Genomic DNA, 25,476 nt, shown 5'->3' with positions numbered 1-25,476 from the left:
TCCTCACTGAAGGGAGCTGGCGCTTAGGAGAGAGGACACAGGGATGTGCGGGGAACAAGAGGGACGCTGAGCTGTCAGGTGAGCACAGCAAGAGGTCCCAGAGGAGCAGAGCAGCCGGCCCGTGGGGGCTTTTTCTCTAAAGGAGTCTGCAAGGCACTGAAGGGTCTGAGGAGAAAGGGACATGATTTGACTTAACTTTTAAGTGCATCAATTTTGGTTGCTCTTTTGAGCAAAAATTGAAGAGTGGGAAGGGACAGACAGACAATTACTGAAATGATACTTGGGAGGAAAATCATAGCTTGATCAGGGCAGAGACAGGAAATTACTGAAATGATACTTGGGAGGGAAAGTCAGAGCTTGATCAGGGCAGAGACAGCAGAAGGCAGTAGGAGGTGACCAGATTCTTGATGTAACTTAAGAGCGGGCTAAGGAGTGTGTGGTAGATGTGGGCTGTGTGAGCGTGGGCTCGTGTGTACGGGAGGGATGGAAGAGAAGGTGGGAAAGAAGAAAGCTGAGGAAGGACTGACTGCCGAGTCACTCCAGCGTTTAGACACCAGGGAAAAGAGGAGGCAGCCAGCAGATGAAAAGAAAATGCCCTGTGCGGGGAAGAAGCAAAGAACGTGGCATTCTAGATTCACTGAAGAAAGCACTCCAGTGAGGCGGGGTGGTTGTCCGTGGGAAGCTTGGCAGACAGGTCCCATGGAGCAGGAACTGAGGTTAGCTGCCTGGAGATCTTTGGCGGAGAGGTAGTGTTAGCACAGTGGGCGCCTAGGTCAGGCGCTTCTCGCTTCTTAGTCTCTAATCCAGAGAATTGAAAGTAAGAGTCCACACAGTAGCAGGGGAACTTTTTCATAAGAAAAGAAAACAAAACCCCAAAAAGAAAACCTACAGATCAGAAGGAAACTGCAGGCCACCTGAGTGGGAGACTCGTATTCAAGTGCCCAGGTTTCCCTCTGGGGTTCAGGAGGAGTTTGATTGTTTTAGTTGTTAAAGGCCATAGTTGGACAGTTCTCTATTGTGACTGATAGATTAGGTGACATATTCACCATATTCACTTTACTGCACATGTCCCTTCCCATAATGCATCTGATTTTAATCCTGTACACACCCAGTTATGCATAAGGCTAAGATGGTAGATAGGGGAGTCTCCCTAAAAATGTCCTGGAGGACACTTGCCCTATTGCACATGCACCCGGTTGAATACAGAAGGCAAAGAGGATGGGACCTAAACCATTTTATGATGCTGGGTTGAGTTGGTTTCCCTTGTTTGTAAGATTGTGAATACTGGATAATGTGGTTTCCAGGCCTTTTAAAATCAGTAAGTGTGGAAGACTGGCCTGCCGTGTGTTAGACTTTTCTCGTGCAAAGAATGAGAACTCAGCATTGGTGACATTCATAGTTCTTAGACGGATTTTTTCTTGTAGCAATGATGTCATTGTCAAAGGAGCTAAGAAGGAGACCTAGAGATGAAGAAACTGGAGATGACTCAGGTTGTCATGGAGAGATTCACTTCTCTTTACTGGAGTGGCAGGGTCAGGGTGTTGGGGTCATTTGATGGAGGGCTGTATCTGTGCTAATATACTTTCTGGTGTTCACTACACAGCCTGCTGAAAGAACATACTTGTGTTTTGGGGCTAACTCCTTTTTCACAAATGCCCTTTTAACAAAACTGGGTAAATCATATCCTAGTTGCTGTGAGTGTGTATTTCTGAATTTAAAAATTAGTATTACTATACTTTAAGTAACTAGAAAGTCGTGCAGGCTCTCCTCACATTTGCTATGCCTCCTATCACTGCTAGGCTGTTTTAAAGCAGTGGCTTATAATATAGGTGAGGTGGCAGTGGGCACTGTCGTCGTATTGACTGTAGAGACCTTTTCCTGCCCTGACACCAACCTCTCTCTTTATAGCGCTTGGTACCAGCCTATCACTGACAAGTTTGAAAATGTAGAAGTATAGTGTGTGTACGTTTTAGAATTCAGAGCAATACATACTTTTTTATAATTGAAGTTAACAAAAAGAATGAGAAAATGAATGTTACCGTAAATTTATAAAACTTCCTAAGCAAAAGTAAAATGACACAAAGCTAGAGAGTAAAATTGCGTGTCATTCACAAATGGAGTAGTTTTAGTAATTAACACCAAATCAAGGAAGTGCTCAGGCTGGATCAGCCAGTCTAGTCTACCCTGGAAACATGGGAAAACCAAAATGATCTAAGTGCGACTATTGCTGGGGAGGAGGAATGCATCCCGGAAGAGTTGGTGCCAATTTTTTATGTTGGGAATGAGTTGGAAGTAGCTTTTGAAATTACAACATTGTCAATATATCGTGAAATTGTATGTTTTTCTCGGCATCAGCTCTGATCATGACTATATATTTTACAAGTATAACATTTTTTCACTATTTAAAAAAACTAAAATTATGCAGATTCTTGGAGTAGGGAATTATCTCAATGGTACTATGCTTGCCTAGAATGTACAAGAGCCTGGGTTTGATCTAGGCACTAAATAAAAACAAAATCAACAACAAAAATCCAGGGTTTTGGGCCAGTTCCAATCAGCTTATTTAACAAGAGTACACCTTGTCCACAATTAACTTCCGAGGGAATCCTCCTGAGCGTTCCCATTTCAAATTGAGCTTTTAAAGCATTTTCACTTTTCTAACAAGGACTCCTGAGGGAGATGATGTCTTTTGTAACGTTACCTGGACTCGGTCTGCTGATCTTTCCTTTCATGTCATTTGATCCTATCCTTCTCGGTGTATGATTCCCAGTATCTTCTCCTTTGGGTAGACCTGCTGGTGCTGTATGGAAGAGCTCTTCCATACTTCACTGTTGGACTCTTAGGAAAACCAACGGACAACTGTGAAACAAATGAGCAGTGATAGTCCTGGCGTCAGCGGAGCTTACCATGTCCTGTCACCTTTGACAGTAAGATCTGCGCCAGGAATAGGTAGTCAGGTTCTGCTTTGAAGACCTTCATTCATTACTGTGGATTCTCTACAGACCCATATTCACTTCAAATAGGACCATTGAAGTGCCGTGAATCTTTTTGACTACTGTCCACCTGACCCACAGTGCTGGGGATTGACCTCGGGGTTTTCTGCATGTTAGGCAAGCAGAGTACTCCTGACCTATGCCCTCCAAGCTCCGGTATTTCTTATATGGAATATAGTATGTGCTTTCCCTTCATAGCAGTTTCTGTTAGGAAATGGACTGTGCCTTGTGTGTGTTCTTGTTCAGTTGCACATGTGTGTGTGTGTGCCTGTGCGTGTGGAGGCCAGCCTTTGGTGGTATTTCTCAGGACCCATCTATCTTTTTTTTTGAGACAGGGTCTCAGCTGGAACCTGAGATTCACCACCTATGTTAGGCTGACTGCCCCTGAGCCCCAGGGATTTGCTTGTGTCTGTCTCCTAGCACACGTCACCATGCTTGGCTTTTTGCTTGGGTCCTGGGACTTGAACTTGGAACCTCATGCTGACATAGCAAATACTTGACATTCTGGTGAATCTCTTCAGCCCTTGGGTCTGTTTTTGCCACCTTTGATTTCTTTGTGATGCTGGGGTTTGAACCAGGGCCTTTCACATGCTAGGCCACATTCCTCTGCCACTAGGCCGTCTTGTGTCACCGTTTGTAGGCATTGACCCTTCTACCCTCTTAGTGCTGCTCTGAGAGGGAGGTGCTACTGTAATTCAAAGGCTTCCTCCTCCCAAGAAACTGAAATCACTTTATTGTTAGAGGGCCTAAGCAAGACGTTGAGTTTTAGAGTCAGAATCAACTGTTCATTCACTTGCCACTCACCTTTTTTAGGAGTTACTACGAAGCCAATGACAGTACTTCAGCTATAAACATAATCGAGGAAGCCTTCTCCAAACACCAAGGCTTAGTCTCCATGGAGGATGTTAACATCGCAGCTGAATTATATATCTCCAACAAGCAGTATGACAAAGCTTTGGAGGTAGGATGCTCACGTGCGGCTCCTTTAGGATTAGACCTGTGCTTATGTTGCAGAAATGCTTAGAAATTAGCATCTTGTCATTTTGATTATATTCTAAATTGCATATTTAAACTATGTAGAAATAATAGATTTCTAGGTTCTGTGTGAAATACAAACTGTAATTATATGATAAATGATATTGCCACTATAAAGCCCAGGTGTATCTACACTCGAAGGTAGCACGACTCACCAGAGGCATATCGTTGGAAAAAGGAGGTTGTTGGTTTGCAGTCCAACTGATGAATCTTATTTCAAAAAGATTCTTTTTTAATACCATTTTATATTGTAAGGACTGTTAGAAATACTCACAAAAAGGTTTTTATATATAGCTTTTATTTCTCTTTTTTTTTAGGTAATTACAGATTTTTCTGGAATTGTCCTAGAGAAGGAAACTGTGGAAGAAGGCACCTCAGAAGAGAATAAAGGTTGTAGATAACTTCACGTAGGGACGCATGCAGAACCCTCTTGTTAGACGTAATGTTCTCGTCATGGCCACAGCAGGAGTCTGCCTTCTTATATTGGCTTTTATGTAATCTTCTTTCTGTTGGCAATGCTAGGGTCAAAACCAGAGCCTGTGCATGAAGGACTCAGATGTATAATCGCAGATCTGAGTAGACAGCTGTACCTGAAATGTGCCTTTGCGTCTCTTCTAGCTCCTGCCTGATCTTTGCACCACACCCATTGACCTAGTCTAAGAAAATGTTAACATGTATGACTTAGACTCTGAGGTGGAACACACTAGTCATTTGGGGTCTTAGTGTGCGTCCTTACTCCTGTGAGAGTGTCCCTGTGTAGTTTTTTTCATCCTTGAGAGGATTTTGGTGGGAGTTATGGGAAGTGAGTTCATGCCAAGTACTGTTTGCTTCAGATAGCTTCCTGGGTATTTCATTAAATAGTTATTTGGGCTGCTATATCAAGACACTTTAGACTTGGTGATTGATCTACAGACAGAAATTTCTAGAGGCTTGGAAGTCGAAGACCAAGGCAGCAGAGGTTTGATACGGTACCATCTGTGTGTCCTCATGTGGGAGACAGACACACACAACTCCTTTAGACCTCTTTATAAAAAAGACATGAATCCTCATCCTGAGGGCAGAGCTCTTGTGACCTTACCTTCCAGAGATCTTACCCCTTAATGCCATCATATACTATACCACATGTTGGGGATATAAACATTCAGATCATGTTAAACAATAAACCAAAATGCTAGTATTTGGGATATAGAACCTAGATCTAAGAAGAATCCTATTTTAGAAGTCACAATGCTCAAACGGTGACTGTATTGGTTAGTACTTTTATAGGTGGGTGACCACAGATACAGTCTTCAGAAGAAGTATGCTGTAGGTACTGCCTTTAGTCAAGTAGACTTGACATATGTCCTTAGGGAGCTTAGGTCTTGAGTGAGCAAAATGTTATGGTAGGAAAATTGTGTAGAATAAATATCAAAGTTAAATTTGTGTTATCAGTTACTATCATGGTGTTCATTGTTAAAACAGTCTCAATGAAACCATCTTCCTATGATTGGGTAGCTCAGACAATTAATGGCAAATTCTGTAAAACGGATGAGATTACTTAATTTGTAATTAACTTAAATTTGAGTCTACTACCAAAGGCACAGCACTAATATCATTTACAGTTTATGAAATGGAAACGAACTGAATTGTAATTTAATGTGCAAAATATGAAATATAGAATTCCTTTAATTTCCCAGAATTTTAAAAGTTGTTTTGCTATAATGAAGTTTTAGAAAGCAGAAAAGTATTTAGCCCCTTTTATAAATCTCTCAAGTAAAGTCTTAAGAGAAGCTTTTGAATTCAAGAATTTAAAAAGAGAGGTTTCATATATCCTGGTCCTTTTTGATTTTTTAATCCTCTGTCGTCTGGTAAAAGGTATGGGAATTTGTGTTTGAGAATAGTTGATGTTAGGAAAAAGGCACGCTAAGTACAAACAAAAGACAGACTGAAGGAGGTCAGAAGCTGCTAACAGAGTTGACGAGAACAGCATGGACTAGGATCTTCCCCTAGAGCTGTTGGAAATCGGCTCTTGGGTGCAGGCTGGAGTTGCCTTAGGTTACTTTACGTCCTGAGCTTGCACATAGGAACACCTTTCTGATGTTCCCCAGCTGCGGAGACTGTCACCTGCTCTATACCTGACAGTGTGCCCATAGACATCACGGTGAAGCTGATGGTGTGCCTGGTGCATCTCAACATCCTCGAGCCACTCAATGTAAGTAGCACCGGGAACTGCGCCTGCCTGAGCAGTAGGATCCTTCCCGTTGAGTCCACTTTCTGCAGATGACCAGACATTATAACTTGACCTTAGATTGTTACATTTCTTACAATGGGGAAGGACATAGTAAACATCACATTACTTTCATAGGAATGGCTCATAAAAGCAAAGTGTTTTGGAATTGGGCTTGGAATAATTTTCTTTTAAAGTGAGAACAATCCAAAGATCAGAAGCTGTGATTAGCCTTTAGGCAGTCTATATAGTTGCTATATCTCCTCTCTTTTTCTGACTTGGGAACAAGTATTTTATTGAATAAAAAATGTACTGGGCATCTGCTTTGTTGATCAAACCTTCTCTTCAGTGATGGATCTTTTGTTCTAAGGGATTAAATCTGTAAGTTATCGGTTGGTGAAAAGTGTTTTAAAGAAAAACAAGCAATATACAGAATGTAGGAATGGGAGAAAGCTGTACGTTTTTAGTAGAGGGGTCCCCTGAGAAGGTGATGTTTGAGTTAACACTGACAGAGTAGCCTTTCAGGCATCAGCAAACACATGGAGCCAAAGGCACAGGCTTGTTTGGCTGGATAGAGAAAGCACTCCCAGTGGGCTTACTTCCTAGCTGCTGCACACGTCGATGAAGGAATGAATGAGTAAAGAAATGATGAAAGTCTGAATCTTTTTAATAGACATACAGAAACAAGCAGAAAAATGACCACTAAGCTGTTTTTGTTAGTCCTCTTTGCTTTTTGGCTTATGTAGTACAGCTGGTACAGAGATGTGGCTATTTGTGATGAATGTTTGACCTCGGGTTTTATTTGGGTTTAGCCTCTCTTGACAACGCTGGTGGAACAGAATCCTGAAGATATGGGCGACCTCTACCTTGATGTTGCTGAAGCTTTCCTGGATGTTGGTGAATATAATTCTGCGCTTCCCCTGCTCAGCGCGCTGGTTTGCTCTGAGAGGTACAACCTGGCAGTGGTTTGGCTCCGGCATGCAGGTAACGCTCTGCTGTGGGAGGAAACAGTTTTAATCATACAATCAGGCAGGCCTTTACATTCCCAGCACGGCAGTCATTATAACACAGTAGACTTGGTGCAAGTATTTACGTCTTCGTGTAGCTGGAAGATTAGGATTGCAGGAGTCTTGCTAGATTACTAAGTGTCAACATCCTGGAGCCCATTCCTTATGAGATATTAGGTTCTACTCCTCACGTAAGTGGCATTAAGATACTTGAGGTCCAAGCCACAGTGTTCTCTCTAGAGGACAGTGAGTTTACTCGATGTGGACTTTGCTGCACATCACTAGGGTGATAACAGAAAAGCTGACATGCCCTTTAAATACCCTCTTTGACTTGTCGTAACATACATTATAGAACTGTATTATCAGATGGGCAAAATTATTTTTAAAGAGTTTTTATTAATGTATGTTTAATGTTGTTTTGAGAGAAAATAGTTAATGTGCTTTTCTGTGCTATTTGAGCCACAGATGCTCAAGATTAACCTGTTAATCTTTTTGTTTTATTGTGATTAAGTCCATGGTAGTCTGAAAAGAAATCATTCAGAGTAGAGAAAATAGCTCAGAAAGCGACCAGATCTCTCAGACATATGAAAACAAAAGACAGTCTGACAGGTTGTCATAGAGGAAAAGAGATAGATCTCTCAGACATATGAAAACAAAAGACAGTCTGACAGGTTGTCATAGAGAAAAGAGATAGATCTCTCAGACATATGAAAACAAAAGACAGTCTGACAGGTTGTCATAGAGAAAAGAGATAGATCTCTCAGACATATGAAAACAAAAGACAGTCTGACAGGTTGTCATAGAGAAAAGAGATAGATCTCTCAGACATATGAAAACAAAAGACAGTCTGACAGGTTGTCATAGAGAAAAGAGATAGATCTCTCAGACATATGAAAACAAAAGACAGTCTGACAGGTTGTCATAGAGAGAAAAGAGATAGATCTCTCAGACATATGAAAACAAAAGACAGTCTGACAGGTTGTCATAGAGAAAAGAAATAGATCTCTCAGACATATGAAAACAAAAGATAGTCTGATAGGTTGTCAGAGAAAAGAGATAGATCTCTCAGACATATGAAAACAAAAGATAGTCTGACAGGTTGTCATAGAGAAAAGAGATCTTTAAGGCTGGGCCTGGTGGTGCACACCTGGGAAGCAAAGGCAGGCAGATTTCTGTTGAGCTCTAGGCCAGCCAGGACTACATAGTGAGACCCTGTCTCAAACAAACAAGACCCCCAAAAGAAAAACAAAAAGACATTAACTGAACAGTTTTCATTTAATATATGTTAGAAAGTTTTTTAAATTATTTGAGAGAAGAAAGTCCTCTATAGCCAGAGAAGAACTACTTGACACGTTGGGACCGTAGCTCACATCACAGGCAGGACCTAGGAAAACTCATTATTAAGAGAACATTTTTCTGTTTCAAAGAGTAAACATGAATATAATTGTAATACCTTTATAGGATTTGTAAAGAACAGAGCCAGGGTTGCCCAGAGTATGGGTGTGCATTACCCTCCGAAGGCCATGGTACTGAGATTGCTCCTTTGTCTTTATTAGTAGACACTTAGAAATCCTTTATGATTCAGATTCGGATCATTGCTGCTTCCATTTTGAATCCATGTAGCTTGAAATTAGTGAATTGTATTAGTCAATTGAATTGTAGTGGAAATTGAAACTTCAGAGTCATCTTAAAAATCAAGAAGGACCATCAAAGGAATTTAATAGCTGTGGCATTACATGAAATAAATATGAGATGCCATTACGATGATCCATTCATATTACTATTCTAATTTGTTTTCAAGATTTAGCCTAACGTAGTGGCCAGGAGACTTTTGAGGAAGCACTTTGAGGCGAGATATTTAGGTTACAGTGGAAAGGGCATGGGAGAAGATCCAGCTGGTGTTGGAGCTGCCAGAGTGGAAAGAGGAAATACATATCAGGACGCACCTCCAAGTTCAAACGATTTAACTTCTGAGGACTCGTTTTGAGGAGTGGGATAATGGGAGAGAGTTGATATTGGGGGTTTACAAAACTGGGGAGCCCAGTAACAATGTGAGTGAAGCGGATATGTGGGAGTAGGGAGAGATGAGAACTGGAGAGTCGCATCTCCGTGGGTTTGTGATGCCATGTGAGAGGAGGGAGCTAGCTTGCTGTTGCCAATTAGAAGAAGCCAGTACCTGGATTTTATAAAATGCTGATTTCAAAATATGTAGACAGTTAATGCCATATAAACATGTCTTTGGATTAAGTTGGGTCTTTAAGATGTTTCCTGTGGTGTGACCAGAGTGGTTTTTTTTTTAAACAAATCCTGTATCGTTAAATCCTGTACGGTTTATCCTGTACGGTTAAATAATTATTAAGTAATTATGATTGGTTATTATATAACATTCAAAATCCCAGTGAAGGCCTGGGGAATGCTTAATTCATAGCATAAGTGAGTAGAGACAGCAAATTGAGTACAGACTCTGACTGCATCCTTGTGGCTGTTTAATTCTGATGGGCAGGGCTGGGATCCAGCTCATCGCGTAGAGTGCTTGCCTGGTGTGCATAAGGCTTGGCTGTGATCTCTAGAAGCACCAGGGATAGGATCAGTAGATTGATCAGTTAACAGAGGAGGAGTGGAGGGTGTAGTTGGGGTGTATTGTTCGAGAAAAGAATACATTTTAAAAAAGAAGAAAAAAGTGCTAACAACACATATCCATTCCATTGTTGCTCTAACAACTGTTCTTTAAAATGTCAAATCCTGCCAGCTGGGGAAGTGTAAATGGGTAACCCCAGGCTCAGGAAGCTGGTGCAAGAGGGTTGAGGATTTGAGAGCAGCCTCCACTACATAGTCAGACTCTGTCTAAAAAAATGTATGTTACTAATTAAATTTGAAAGAAACAGTTTTGTCCAGTTTACAGCTCAAGAATTGAACATCTTTTCTCTTCACACCCTAGAATGTTTAAAGGCCTTGGGCTACATGGAACGCGCCGCTGAAAGCTACAGTAAGGTGGTTGACCTGGCCCCACTCCATCTCGATGCAAGGATCTCACTTTCTATTCTGCAGCAGCAGCTAGGCCGTCCTGAGAAAGCTCTGGAAGCTCTGGAGCCCATGTATGACCCAGATACTTTAGCCCAGGATGCCAATGCCGCACAGCAGGTAGGCCGCCTCACAGGGGTGCTTCTCGGGATACTTCCTCCTCAGCTGTAGATCATTTGCCTGTTTTTACAGTTACTGCCAGAGTTTGTGTTCAGTGTGTTAATTTAGTGGAATTTGTTTTGACGTGTGTGTTCTTATGTACTAGTAGCATGAGTGGAGGTCAGAGACAGATGACATGTGTGTTGTGTGTGCATGTTTGGAGGTCAGCAGCAGACATGGGGTATCTTTCCTAGATTTCTCTCCACATACACTGATTTATTCATCTATTTATTGAGACAGTCGCTCATTGATTTGGCTGGCCAGGGAGCTTCAGGGACCCCCCCCTTTCTCTGCGCCCCCAGTGCTGTGGTGAGCCCACTTGCATGGCTTTTTATCCGTGAAGTTCTGGGGTCTGAACTCAGGTCTTCATGCGTATCTCCCTAGCCTCTAAGTTAAGTGGTTTGAAAAATGAGTCTCATTTTTTATTAGATATAAATTATAGCTTCTGAGGTATTAGATTTTGATTATTGTGTCATAAAGCAAATGTTCGTAGAGTCTGGGTTCTAAAGAAACCGTATTTCTGCAAATCAAGCCATTTTCAGCAAAGACGTCTATCACTCGCTGTCATGTGCTGTTCCATAGGAACTGAAGCTGCTGCTTCACCGCTCCACTCTGCTGTTCTCACAAGGCAAGATGTACGGCTACCTGGACACCTTGCTGACCATGCTCGCCATGCTTTTAAAGGTGGGTAGGGACTGTGCTCTCTAGTAGTCCGGCCTGGTTTTCAGATGTTTAAATTTTGATTTAAACAGGATGATAGCTTTGTAATTGTTCTGTTTTAGACATTCTAAAGTGAAGGGCAGATGAGTCCAGAAGACTTAGAAATTAGTGATATTATATGACTGGAGATTGACTCCAGGGCCATGCACATGCTAGGCAAGTACTCGGCCACTGAACTATAGTCCAGCTAAGATTGGAAGTTCTAGCTAGTAATATAAGCTTGACTGGAGAAACAGTGAAATGAAATCTTTAAATCTACTTACTTTGTAAAATGAAAACTCTAGAATTACTAGTTATCAGCCCTGTAGACTGTATTTAGTATGTACTGAACTGGTTCATTTTACAAAACTTTTGTGCATTTTTGTGCATCCATTCTGAGTCTGTTTTTGCAGGGAAGTGGCCTGCATTCACTCACCCTCTCCTGCCCTGCATGTCATAGTGAATTGACAATGTTCCCCTGATATCAAAGGAATTTCAGTCACTACAGACATGCTAAGAAAAATCAATTCATTCTATGTTTAGGCATTTAAAAGATAGAGTAATTTGCTGGAGAACTTTCAGTCTGGTTTGTGGTACTCAGGTCATCAGTCTTACTGTATAAATTATTGGCTAAGAAGCATCTCATCATCTTTTATTCAGGTTGCGATGAATAGAGCCCAAGTTTGTTTGATATCCAGTTCCAAATCTGGAGAAAGGCATCTCTACCTTATTAAAGTCTCAAGAGATAAAATATCAGACAACAATGAGCAAGAAACATCCAATTATGATGCAAAAGGTAATTGCTTTATGTAAAAACTTGGCTGAATTGAAAAGGACTGATGAAGTAATACCTGACAATAATCTAAATGAAATGAAAATTATAATCTAAACCTGCCAGGTATAACCAACTCAATTCATGTTAAAAGGCTTAAGTGTAAATACTTTCAGAAATTAAGAGGAAAATGGCCACTGAATCTTTCTCTGAAAAACATAAAGTAAAACAATTTTGACCTTTTAAGAAGAAAATTTGTGAAGATTAGATGCCAGTTACATTGGTTTTGTTGCGTTCAATTCTTTTTTGACAAAGTGGCAGTCATAGAAACTCTGAAAGAAAATTGCAGTGACCCAGTCTAAGTCATAGGGTTTTAAAAGCACTGCGGATGTTTGAGGGAGGTGGTTACTCAGAGAAAGACCTTTAGAAATAGGACACGACTGGAGATGTCAGTCTGGCCATACTCCATCATTGTTAGCTAACACAGCATTGATTAAACTGTTAGTCTGCCTCGGACTCCAGGGCCTATCCTGAGTCAAGAGCACTCAGCTGCCTATGATCTAGACTATAGATGCTTCTGAACCCTGCTGTCTCTTCAGTTCGTGGATTCTGGGTGTATTCCAGAAACTTCTCTAGGGCATGTAGTTTGGACATGTTTCCCTAAAGTATTTTTCTCCATGTAAAACCTACCTTTGTCCTTCCTCGTTTCCGGTCTGTTGGTTGTTCTTAGTTTGGTAAGGTTACTATCTTCATCTTAGTGGAGATGACATCGGATTGGATGTGTGAGCTAAGCTTCTTTATGGTAGATGCAACTTTGTAGGGTTGGGGTCAATCGCAGGGTCTTGCACATGCTAAGCAGGTGTTCCACCTGAAGGAACCTCTCTATCCTACATCAACTCAGTACTCTGGTTTTCCATAGACTTTTCTTGTGTTGCTCTATTCGGAGAATGTACAATAGTCCACTGGATAGCAATTGTATAATTTATTAGGTCATTTCTTTCTATTGTGGTGTAGGAATGGAGATGTAGAGTAAGCATCTTCATCTACAGATTTATCACGGTTTGGTGTGTAAGGTAGACTCCCAGGAGTTACGTGGTGGCTCAGACAGTGCAGATCTGTTGGCCTCCCTCCCTCCCTCCCCGCATTGTTCTGTGGGGGATGAACTGAGGGACCTACACAGGCTAGGCAAGCACTGCAGTCATCAGCCCAAGTCTTCTGTCCCCTCCTCTCCTCGTCTACCCTCCCCTCTGTACCTTCCCGCATGCCCTCCCTCCTCCTCGAAATTGCTTTGGCTTGTCTTGAACTTGCTTATGTAGCCCAGGCTGGCCTTCAGCTCTTGGTATGCTCCCGCTTCATTATCCTGAGTACTGAGATTTACAGGTGTGCTCTACCATGTCTGGCTTGCTATTTTTTAAATGTAATTTTTTAAAGGAGACTTCTCATGGACAAATGAAAAGGAAGTTAAAGGCAGAGAAAATTGAGATTAGAAAAAGACCAAGAAAACCCAAATCTGTACAGTGTGACAGTCATTTTGCAAACATTAGAAGGCTGTGTGCATGCAGAAGTCTATGTGGTCATCCATGGAGAAGACGCCTGTTCCCCGCTAGAGCAGCGTGTATCTGAGCTGAGACCGACAGAGGCACGTGGGATCATTGGCTGTGCAGGGATTAGTCAAGAGTGGAGTTAACTGGACTGCTGGGTTGTTGGCGTCCATACAAGCAGCTCCTTGTCCTCATCTCTGTCAGCTTCTGCATGGGTTAGGACGTAGGACCCAGGCTCTGAAGGCTATCTGTACACTCACCATGTGCATCTTTTCCAGTACTGCTGTTTCTGGAACTAACGGTGTCCTGTTGGTTTTCATTTGTCTCATTTTAGCCATATTTGCTGTACTCACAAGTGTCTTGCCAAAAGATGACTGGTGGAACCTTCTCTTGAAGGCCATATACACCTTGAGTGACTTATCCCGATTCCAGGAAGCTGAGTTGCTTGTAGATTCTTCACTGGAATATTATTCATTCTATGACGACAGACAAAAACGCAAAGAACTAGAATACTTCGGTTTATCTGCCGCAATTCTGGACAAAAATTTCAGAAAGGCATATGACTATATCCGGTAACTTTCTAGTCATAAATCATGTTTCAGAAATACTCATGTGTATGTGTGTGTGCCTGAGTGTATGTATATGTGCCACTGTGCAGGATCCCCTGGAACTGGACTTACACGTCCTGTGGGCCACCACGTGGGTGCTGGGAACTTGATCCTCTGCAGAAGCAGATGTGCTCTTAACCACTGAGCCTGTCCCCAGCCCCTCCAATCGTATTTAACTGTGTTTTCCGATAGCACATGTGTACTTACGTGACATAGGCCCTCACAGTCAGAATTAGCAAGCTGTTTTGTTCTTGACGCTCCTGTGGCTTACTGGCTCAGTTCACAGGTGAGTCTTCGGTGGTCTTTCATGGGGTGAACTCTGGAGCTGGATTCCTCAGGTTCAGGTCCCCTGACACTTCCTGGTAAGGTGACATCAGGCCAGTTATCACCCTCTCCTTCCTCGGTGTCCCATTTGTAAAAGGCATCGTACTTTTATCATTAGGGTTAAATGGTTTATCACGTCTAAAGCCTTGAAACAGTGCCAGGCACACTGTATTAGTCATGGCTTCTGGTCCTGTAGCTACACTAAGCTGGAAGGCAGGTAAACCAAGCCATTAAATGGTTTAGATTAAGAGGTATGTTTTTTTTTTTTTAAATCAAGAACAAGATAAAGAATTACTAACTTAAGAAGCATTTTCTAGGGGAAAAAAAAACAAAACTTTGATTATAGAAGAGGTTTTGCTTTTCCTTGTTGGGGATAGCACTAAAGAGTTTCATTCTTTTTTTTTTTTTGGAGACAGGGTTTCTCTGTGTAGCTTTGCGCCTTTTCCTGGAGCTCACTTGGTAGCCTAGGCTGGCCTCGAACTCACAGAGATCCGCCTGGCTCTGCCTCCCGAGTGCTGGGATTAAAGGCATGCGCCACCACCGCCCGGCAAGAGTTTCATTCTTAAACTTCCCGATTTCTACACTGTCTCTCTCACATGCTTCTGCTGTTTTAGGGTAATGGTAATGGAAAATGTCAATAAGCCCCAGCTGTGGAATATTTTCAATCAAGTTACCATGCACTCCCAAGATGTAAGACATCATCGCTTCTGCCTCCGTCTGATGCTGAAAAACCCGGATAATCATGCGCTGTGCGTTCTGAATGGACACAACGCATTTGTATCTGGGAGCTTCAAACATGCTCTGGGTAAGTGTGCTGACACCAGATTGTCAGCGTAGTGGTCAAGGGCTCGGCTTCTGCTCTGGGGCAGGACTGCCTGGGTTTCAAATATCCTCTTTCCCATTGCAAAGCAGTCTCTGCAACAGATATAAGGACCTATTGTAGAGATTATTTTGAACAGTAAATGAGTTAATATAAAGAAGTATTTAGAACAAAGTCTGCTATGCATAAGTGCTTCTAAGTAATCGTGAAAATGTTTTGTTTGTTACTGTTTTTAAAGATCAAATAGGTCTAAGGTTAGCAGGTATTCCTGCTTAAGGTTAGAAGTCATCAGCTGGCAACAGTGTGCACACATGCACTTGCCCACATAGACACTGTCACACACATTCTCCCTTCACTTTGAAAAGAGATTTAAGGTCATAAAGTAGATTATCACACTGCTAAATGATTTTAGAAGTATTCTATATAGAAATGTCTCTCTCTGCTTAAGTTACTCCTAATCATCAAGATACACTTATGAGGATACTTCTAATAGTATTGTTGTACATTGCTATAAAGCTTAAACTAATGTGTGTGTGGATATTAGGTCTTTATGCATTAAAATCAGTGGTGTTTGGTTTTAAAACCATTTGAGTGATGAGGAAAGGAATCTATTCTTAGCACATCATCGTCTGGCCTCCCTCTCTCCAGGACAGTATGTGCAAGCCTTCCGTACCTACCCCAGTGAGCCCCTCTACAATCTCTGCATCGGCCTGACCTTCATCCACATGGCATCGCAGAAGTACGTGTTGAAGAGACACGCTCTGACTGTGCAGGTAATGAGCGAATATGGGTCATGTCTTCTCAAAAGCCATGCCTGCTTGATACACATGTTGGGAGTACTCCACACTTACGCCTGTGTCCCAACTCATGGGACTCAGCATATTGTTATACTGAAGATTAAGCCTGATTTACAGCTGTGTGTGTGGTGAGCATATACAGTCAGATCATGGCAGGTATAGGTAAATATACAGCATTTTGATTCAGGCCCTTTTATACTCTAGGACCTCAGGTAGTTCGCGCTCCCATAAAGATTCATTGAATTAGTTTTGTATGTCTACTCACATGTCTGTACAGGTCTGTACAGGCATCAACACACATTGGTGTGCATGTGTGGAGGCCAGAGGTTGAGACAGATGTCTTAGTCTTTCTGCTTCCTCTTCCACAATGCTTCCTGAGCCTGGAAATGTTTTGTAGATGTTTCCACTGGAATTGGGCTCCGTAATTCTGCATTTGTGGTCTATCTGTTGCAAAGAAAATGTTCCTTGATGAGGGTGAAGACTGCACTTACCTGTGGGGATAAGAACAAATGTTTAATAGATTGTTAGGGATGATGCTGTTTTAGTAAAGTAGTGGTTGTAGATTCTCCTCCAATAGCCACGACCTTACTAGCAGTGCTTTAGTAGCTAGCTAGGTTTCCAGCACCAGGCACGATTTTCCTCTCGTTGAGTGGGTCTTAATACAGGTAGAAAGCTGTGGTTACTGCTGAGGGATGCCCCTGTAGGACTCTCCAGCTATGGTGGCCGTTTCTGTGCTTCATAGGCGTCATAGCTGTGTGGGAATGGTGGTTGCCTCCCTCCTGTGGAAGCTTGCCTGGTGCCTGCCTTCTGGTATGGAAGCTAGTCCTCAGAGAGGGGGCATTCAGGTCAGTTCCAGCTCAGGGGTTTCTCAAGTGCATGGTGCCTTCGGCAATAGGGACTCACTTTCCACTTCTGGGGGCCACCAAGGGCGACAGCAATAGGCTGTGTGTTTGGGGGTCTCTTGGGCAGCCTAGGCCAGCAACTCAGGTTTCTCATCTCTGGTAGTGGGTTTTTTAGTCTTTGGCTCTTCAAGGGAGCACCAGGTAAGTTCATTAGAATTATATATGTGTATTTATACACAGAATTACAGGGGTTTTTAAGGCAAATAGTTAATAGTCTGTTTTCTTGTGTCTTTTTCAGACATTATTTTACTTTCCTCCATTTTCCTTCTGTACTTCCTCCCTTTTAGCCCCAGAGCCCGTCAGTCCCATTCCCATCAGATCACGTGCTCCCGCTGTTCCTTTACCCTCCTCCTCCTGTACTTCCTCCTCCCCTCTCACCGTAGATCACGTGCTCCCGCTGTTCCTTTACCCTCCTCCTCCTGTACTTCCTCCTCCCCTCTCACCGTAGATCACGTGCTCCCGCTGTTCCTTTACCCTCCTCCTCCTGTACTTCCTCCTCCTCTCACCGTAGATCACGTGCTCCCGCTGTTCCTTTACCCTCCTCCTCCTGTACTTCCTCCTCCTCTCACCGTAGATCACGTGCTCCCGCTGTTCCTTTACCCTCCTCCTCCTGTACTTCCTCCTCCTCTCACCGTAGATCACGTGCTCCCGCTGTTCCTTTACCCTCCTCCTCCTGTACTTCCTCCTCCCCTCTCACTGTAGATCACGTGCTCCCGCTGTTCCTTTACCCTCCTCCTCCTGTACTTCCTCCTCCTCTCACTGTAGATCACGTGCTCCCGCTGTTCCTTTACCCTCCTCCTCCTGTACTTCCTCCTCTCACCGTAGATCACGTGCTCCCGCTGTTCCTTTACCCTCCTCCTCCTGTACTTCCTCCTCCCCTCTCACCGTAGATCACGTGCTCCCACTGTTCCTTTACCCTCCTCCTCCTGTACTTCCTCCTCCTCTCACCGTAGATCACGTGCTCCCGCTGTTCCTTTACCCTCCTCCTCCTGTACTTCCTCCTCCTCTCACCGTAGATCACGTGCTCCCGCTGTTCCTTTACCCTCCTCCTCCTGTACTTCCTCCTCCCCTCTCACTGTAGATCACGTGCTCCCGCTGTTCCTTTACCCTCCTCCTCCTGTACTTCCTCCCCTCTTACCGTAGATCACGTGCTCCCGCTGTTTACTCCCTTCTCCTCTACTCACCACCGCCCCTCATCCTGACAGTGCTCCCATTTGATTTCCTGAGTTCTGTGGTTACTACAGGCTGTCCTCATGTCTGAGGTCGGAGCTCGGAGCCTCCAGTGACCGAGAACACACACAGTCTGTCTTTGGGTCTGGGTTACCTCCCTCAGTAAGATCGTTTCTAGGTCCCCACTTACCTGCAAAGTTCACGGTTCATTTTTCTTTGCAGCTGACTAGTATTCCATGGTGTGTGTGAATCACACTCTCTTTATCCGTTTGTCGGGTTAGGACATTAGGTTGTTCTGTTTCCCAGCTTTTATGATTAGAGCAGGAGTGGGAGGTCCTCTGGGCACACACCAGGGAGTAGTCTGGCCACTTCATGTGGTAGATTTCGTTTCAGCTGGAGACTTCTCCACACAGTTTCCCGTCCCTCCAGCAGTGATGGAGGGTCTCTCTTTCCTTGCATCTCATTTGTCAGTTTCACTGATCTTTGCCGTTTTGACCAGGATAAGAGGAGGTATTTCTCAGTCATTTTTCTTTTTTTCTTTTTTTTTTTTTTTGGAGAACTCTGTTCAAGTCCCAGACTCATTTTTTGAATGGGTGATGTGTGTCTTTTGACTCTGGTTTTTGAGTTGTGTGTTCTAGATGTTAACCTCTGTCAGATGCATAGCTGTGCAGAAGCTTTTCAGTCTTGTGAAGTCCCTCTTGTCACTTGTTGGCAATAGTCCCGTTCAGGAGTCCTTTCCTACACCTACAGGCACTGGCTAGGTTTGCTTCTGGCAGTTGTAGGGTTTGATCCATTTGGAATTCGTTTTTTGTGCAAGAACATTAGTTCCATGAATATGTCTAACTCTGCCAGAAAGAGAGTTACGAGCAAGAGAGAATATTCTATTAGTTCTAATAATAATTCAAAACTATGTTAAAAAAAGTTTATTCTAATATGGATATAACCTCACCAGTGTGTACGCAGAGGGTGGCAGGCAGCTGGTCAAGGCTAGCTGGACTGGGCAGACAGATTATAAACTCTGATGTGGTCAGTGTTGTTACGATTCACGGCATCAACAGCACATTGGTGGGTTACTGTTGACGCGGCCAACTCCAGCAAGCCTGGCCTCCTCCTCCAGTGTGCTGCACTGAGTGGGTGGAATTCTCAGACGAGCATCCTCAGCCATCCTTTTCCTTTGCTAGGGCTTTTCCTTCCTTAATCGGTACCTCAGCATACGTGGACCTTGCCAGGAATCTTTCTACAATCTGGGCCGCGGCCTCCATCAACTGGGACTGGCTCACCTTGCAATCCACTATTACCAGAAGGCTCTGGCGCTCCCTCCGCTCGTGGTTGAGGTAACTGACACATGGCTTCCTTTATCTGTAGAGAAGTACGCTCTGCTGTGTACTGTGGTCTAGACAGTAAGGTAAATCATAGTGTGTAGTAAAATGTGTTTGGGGCCAGGTATAGTGATACATGTCAACAATCTCATGGGAAACCAAGCAGGACCTCAAGCTGAAGGCCATCTCAGGCTTCATGAAGATCTTATCTCAAAATGCTTTTTTCTGTAATATATTTATCCTGAGGTTCAGCAGTAGGAAAATCTTTGACATCCTGGCCTTAAGATCTATCAACAACTTTTTGAACCTGTGCACATGTGGTTATGACCTTTAACCCTCTTCAGTTATGCAGAGGCAGCTCCTGTGCTTTCCAGATAGGAGCTGGAAGTTGTGAATCCTGAATAGTGTACACTGTTTATTTCCAAGTTCAACAACCACCTGTTTCATCAAAAACCAACCAAACCAACCCTGCTTTGTATGTAGGGAGGTCACGTGATTGCAAGCATATGTATACTGTGGAGTTCCGAGAACAACTTGGTGGGTTGGTCCTTGCCTTCTGTTGTTTCTGAGACAGTCTGTGTGTTGTGAGCTGCTGTGCACACCAGGTTAGCTGGCCATGAGCTTCTGGGCGCCTCTCCGCAGCCCAGCTCACTGTAGGCTCCCTGGCGTTACAGATGTGCTGTTGCGTCTAGCTTTCCTGAGTCCTGAGATCTGCACTCAGGTCCTCCTGCATGCTCAGCAAGCGCTGTCCATTCAGCCATCTCCCCACCTCCTCCTACAGACAGAGCGGCCATTATTAAGAGAGTCTTTAAAGTTTAACTGACACTTTAATTCCTGAAGCAAACTATGGGCAGCAGCACACATTTTGGGCTCCATCAGTGAAAGTGAACTTTCAGCCCAGCAAGGGAACTGCTTGCTGACAAGCACTCAGTGGAGGCCACTGGCCGCTCTGCAGTGCCATTCAGTGAGGCAGAATTGAAGTCTGCTATGACTATTGGTTAGACAGTTGACAAAACTGTGATGATAATAATTACCTGAATCAGTGTAGGTAGGTCCAAGGTATTCTGGTTTTAGTATTATATGAATTTAAATCATTCTGTAAAATGACAGAAGTTTGTCATGTTGACATGGTTGACAGTTGGAAATAAAATACTCATTCGCTTTTCCTCCTAGGGCATAGAGGTTGACCAGTTGGACCTCCGAAGAGATATTGCCTACAACATGTCTCTCATCTATCAGGGCAGCGGGAACACTGCAATGGCTCAAAAGCTTCTGTATACCTATTGTGTCATATAACCGAGTAAGCTGCTGCGCGGACCAGTGTCTTCTATGAGACTATTATTCTTGATGGTAAAAATGGTGCTGACATCACCGTTAGCTACCATTATAACCACAGCTTTGAGGCGGGAGGTATAGCTCAGCTGTAGAGCGCCTGTTTGCTTTGTATGCACAAGGCCCTACATTCAAGCCAAAAGCCTTTGGAAACCTGAAACACTGCTTTTATCTCTGGAATATATACAGAGTTACCATTCCTGTGAAGATGTACATATTATTCTGTTATTTCCCCTTAGCATTCTATAATAAAATTATTCCCATGTGGAAATGGACACTCTAGCCTCTGAGTCAGTTGGAATTGAACATTATTTTTCTGTTTAATATCTACTAACCTGTGTACCGGGTGTTCTGACAAGTGCTGAGAATATTGAAAACAGACAGATGTGGTTTGTCCTCAAGGCAGTACAGAGTGCACTACTGAGATAGTCACCACTGAGTACAAGTATTTATGTGTTTATTTTCTTGTGCTATATATTGAACCCAGGGCCTGGTGCCATGCTAAGCAAGCACTTTAGCACTGAGCTACAGCCTCAGTCTGCAGTTCTCAAAGTGTGACGTGTATTTCTTTGAAGGGATATTTGCTGCATTTCTATACAGTATCATCACCGTTCAGGTACACAGCAAAGGAGGTTGCTTATTAAAGGGAAAACGAATTTGGACTCTTACAGTAATAGATTTACAGGCAACACCTAACAAAATTATTTAAGATGCTTCTCTGGTAGGAAGACAAATCATTGATTTACTTCACTTTCGTCCGAGAGTATGTTAGTTTCAGAGTATAAGCCTTGGGCTTAATCCGAAGCACAGCACTCCAAGGCAAAACAATACATTGGCTTCCCAGTGGAGAAAAGGAATGATCATGCTCCCGTGTACCGTGTTGTGCTCTCCAGTTCAGGGTCCCTACCAGAGTACTAAAGACTGGGGAAGTTGGGTATATGGAATAAAAGATTGATAAAGTTGAAAGAGACTTACTGCATTACATGTTCTTGAATCTCAGATGAAAACATTTGCTAGATAGACTTTCTGTAATAACAGGATTTTAGTGGCAGATGCTAATGTGTGGTTGATTCTAAGACACTTGTGAAAGGAAACATGTTGAGACTGAAGGTGAAAATACAGTGGAGACTTGGAGGAGGTCTTAGCATTCTCTGTGCGCACATACAGCTTTCCAGTGGGGAAGCAGAATCTGTGTGTAATCAGGAATGCATCTTGTATTCTGTATGTATCTACATATAAATAAATCCTTTTTTAATTTTTAATTTTGTGTGCATTGGTGTTTTGCTTGCATGTGTGTCTGTGTGAGGGTGTCAGAAGCCCTAGAACTGGAGTTACGAACAATTGTGAGCTGCCTGTGGGTGCTGGGAATTGAACCTGGGTCTTTTAGAAGACCAGACAGTGCTCTTAACTGCTGAGCCATCTCTCCAGCCCTGTAAATCCTATTTTTATAATTGAGATTTCACCTTTTTAAAAATTTCATTTCATGCCATTGAGTAATAGTGAGAAAACTAATCGTGATTGGTAAATTTAGGTCTCGGAATCCTTTCTGCGCATTCTATATGTAGTTTCTCATATGAACTGAGTTCTCTGGACGGTAAACTGAGGAAAGAGATTGGGACTCTGTGTCAGTAGTTACTTCAGTCAGCAGCTAACAGAATGATACATTCTATTGGGTAAGTCAGGGCTGCATCTCAGCTATGGAGTACCTACCTGGTCTGCATGAGTTCAAAACTGGTGTGGTGGGCAGAATCTGTAGTTCCAGCCGTTGAGGTAGAGGAGCAGTTCAGGGTCATTCTTGGCTATGACACAGAAGTTCAAAGCCAGCTTGGGTTACACGAGACTGTCTCAAAAGAAAGGAAATAAAGCAGTTGTTGGTGGGAACACAGAAAACTGATGTGACTGTTTACTTCTCACTTTTCCTGTGTCTTCAGCTAATAGACGGAACGGCCTGGTTCCTCAGATCTGCTAAACAATATTGGTGGAAACAAGTCAACAGTTTTCTAAGAAAAAAATCATCTGTATTGTGTGTTTAACATTTATAATCACACACACGGGAAAATGGCCCAGTGAAATTGCTTGCCAAAAGCACTCAGACACTCAATCCTGATGGCCGTGTCCACCCTATGGTGATGAGGAAGCCAGGGGTGAGAAATGGGAGCTTGTGGGCCAGAGAACAACCAGAGAGACCCTGCCTCAGCAATGTGGAAGGTGAGAACTAATTCCCAAAAGTTGTCCTCTGACCTGCATGTGTGCCTGCGCGCACACACACACACACACACACACACACACGCACACGCACGCGCACGCGCACGCACACGCACACACACACACACACACACACACACACACACACACACACACACTCTGCCATTTTTGAATGCCACTGTCCTGTATGCTAAGTACTCTTGAGATACATGACTTCTGATTTTGTGGAAGGCAGGCATAACTAGTTGTTACTGTTCCCCGCTCCAAAGAGGTTAAACATCCTGGCCAAGATTCATGAGCCCTGCCCAGAGAGATTCCTTCAGAGGAGTATCTGTTCCCTTTAGAGTAGCAAAGACGGTGAGTTTACCCTTCCATTCTTCTCCTTCCGTCCTCTCCTTACTCTCCATGCCAGCTCTGTCTGCTTTCTTTCGCTTCTGCTGAATTCTTTCTGCTGTGTGGAGTATTGCTCCTACCCAGCCAAACAAGAATTTCCTTCTTCCTTCTTCCTTGGGAATGTGGGATTTGAACTGTAGCCCTCCTGCTTTGCGGCCAGCCAGCAGTGAGCCTGCTCTGTTGGGAAAGGAGAGAGGCTTGCACATCAAGAGAAGGTAGGAAGTGGGAATAACCCTGAGTTACGGAAGATGGTACAGCTTCTCTGTTCATTCTTAGGCGAGCCACAGTTCTCCTGAGTTCATTCTGGTGATGTTGTTGGTTCTATGGCTGTCTTAGGGTTTTTATTGCTGTGAAGAGACATGACCATGGTAACTCTTACAAGGAAAACATTTACTTGGGGTGGCTGGCTTACAGTTTCAGGTTCAGCCCATTATTTTCATGGTGGGGAGTGTAACAGCATGTGGGTAGATGTGGTGCTGGCTGCGCCTGGATATGCAGGCCACAGGAAGTCAACTGACACACTTGGTGATATCCTGAGCATAGAAAACCTCAAAGCCCTCCCCCACAGTGACTCAATTCCTCCAACAAGGCCACACCCATTCCAACAAAACCACACCTCCCAATAGTGCCACTCCACTCCCTATGAGATTATGGGGGCCAGTTACATTCAAACCTTCACAATGGCTTCCACATTAATCCTTACTGTGGCTTGAATTTTTCTGTAGATTGTACCAAAATCTAACCGAACTCTACCTTTTCATTTAACGCTGTTGTTATATTTTCACAAGGAGGCGTGTAGACAGCCAGAGACTGTACCACCTGATGGTGTCAGCAGTGTGGCTTGTTCAGCTTTGCTCGTGGGAGTATAGTGCTGCAAGACCCTGTTACTCAACTTCTGTTACTCAAACCAACAGCCGAGGCAATCTACTTGAAATGAAAAGTGGTTGATTTTGGCCCCTGGTCACCTGGCTCATTTCTGGATCCAAACAATGGCAGAGTACAATAAAGAGCCCATGAAACCCAAACAGGGTAGAAAGCGTGAAAACACGGGAGTGAATGCCCATGATAGGTGAGATAGGTAAAGAGAAACTAGAATTGAACCACCTCCAGGCCTGTAGTCCCCAGATCAACCCTTTTGTCAGGAAACTGCTGTAAATTACAAGTTTTGAGGTAGTATAGAAGGAAAAAAAAAAAAAAAAAATCAATGAGCTGAAATTTGAGTGGGTTCTGTAAGCTACTTGAGGACATGTCCCAGCATGATTCCAGCCAATGGACTTGGAGATCAAGTCCTCCTTAGGTGATTCCCTCCAGCCTTAAAAGGGGCACTAGGCCAGTGCTCGGGACGCCCCGAGGCTTGACATCTTTGGAAGGGTGGTAGAGTATTTGAGAAAGCCGTTTCCGTGTGCTTGTGGGTTGGACTGAGAACTGTGGCCGCTGCTTCAACTGTGCAGGGTGACCAGGCCCCACCGCTGCTTCAACCGTGCAGGGTGACCAGGCCCCATGCATGCATGTTGACAGCTTGTTCTCGAACGGAGAGAAACTTGAGATGATAAGGCCACTAGTTTAATTAACATCCACATTCGGAGATGTCAGATCTGCACACAGAAAAACCAGACTGTAAAGCGCATAGACTGGGAACAGCTGAACTAGAGCCACTAGAACTATAAACAATAGTAATAATTATAAACACTAATGATTCAAGAATGCGCAGGGTTGAAAGCAAACTAAAAATGTAACTTAGAAATTTGCATTTGGGCTTAAAAATCAATTGTAAAACATAAACTATAGGTAGCTTTTCAGTCATTTATTGGAAATCAAAGCTTTTGGAGTTTTTATGTCATCCATTTCAATATGACTTGACTGGGTGATTTTTTTTTAAAAATCAAATCTAATATTAGGTAGCTCTCACAAAGACAGGAAACTCAGTCTCCATTTTGACCTGTTCCCTACTAGTAATCTCCAGAAAATAGCTACCAGTTAGGGGGAGAGTTCTTAAAAACACAACAGAGCTTTCTAGAAGGAAATCAAGATGCCTGGTCTAGAAAATAGAAGACCGAAGGAAGAAATGTTAGTTCTCAAACAGCCGAGGGAAGGTGTGTGGGAGAGGGGCCACTCTTTCTGGTTGAGTGGTCAGAATAAATGGCATCTCCCTTTATCAGAGAGAGAGAGAGAG

General features: G+C 43.3%; 1 protein-coding gene and 1 long non-coding RNA gene across 3 annotated transcripts in view; both read left to right on the top strand.

The window, feature by feature from the left end:
- Gtf3c3 (general transcription factor IIIC subunit 3) overlaps positions 1-21,967 on the top strand; it is a 37,277-nt gene extending 15,310 nt beyond the window's left edge. For both annotated transcript variants that reach the window (XM_052749454.1, XM_052749455.1), the window contains 12 exons: positions 3,807-3,954; positions 4,346-4,418; positions 6,116-6,219; positions 7,047-7,218; positions 10,180-10,382; positions 11,004-11,105; positions 11,781-11,916; positions 13,768-14,005; positions 14,980-15,170; positions 15,834-15,958; positions 19,236-19,388; positions 20,547-21,967. In XM_052749454.1, coding sequence (XP_052605414.1) covers positions 3,807-3,954; positions 4,346-4,418; positions 6,116-6,219; positions 7,047-7,218; positions 10,180-10,382; positions 11,004-11,105; positions 11,781-11,916; positions 13,768-14,005; positions 14,980-15,170; positions 15,834-15,958; positions 19,236-19,388; positions 20,547-20,669 — 1,768 coding nt within the window. In that variant the 3' untranslated portion in view covers positions 20,670-21,967. The remainder of the gene's footprint in view (positions 1-3,806; positions 3,955-4,345; positions 4,419-6,115; positions 6,220-7,046; positions 7,219-10,179; positions 10,383-11,003; positions 11,106-11,780; positions 11,917-13,767; positions 14,006-14,979; positions 15,171-15,833; positions 15,959-19,235; positions 19,389-20,546) is intronic.
- A 64-nt stretch (positions 21,968-22,031) lies between these two features.
- On the top strand, positions 22,032-25,153 carry LOC128117512 (uncharacterized). The gene is made up of 2 exons (XR_008220829.1): positions 22,032-22,913; positions 24,092-25,153. It is a non-coding gene; the product is annotated as an uncharacterized LOC128117512 (long non-coding RNA).
- The last annotated feature ends 323 nt before the right edge of the window (positions 25,154-25,476 follow it).

Source organism: Peromyscus californicus, unplaced genomic scaffold, assembly GCF_007827085.1.
Source record: "Peromyscus californicus insignis strain IS unplaced genomic scaffold, ASM782708v3 Scaffold_21__1_contigs__length_65335640, whole genome shotgun sequence".
NCBI classification, from domain to species: domain Eukaryota; kingdom Metazoa; phylum Chordata; class Mammalia; order Rodentia; family Cricetidae; genus Peromyscus; species Peromyscus californicus.
Note: the sequence above shows the minus strand (reverse complement) of the source record. Positions and strands in the feature narration are given on the sequence as shown.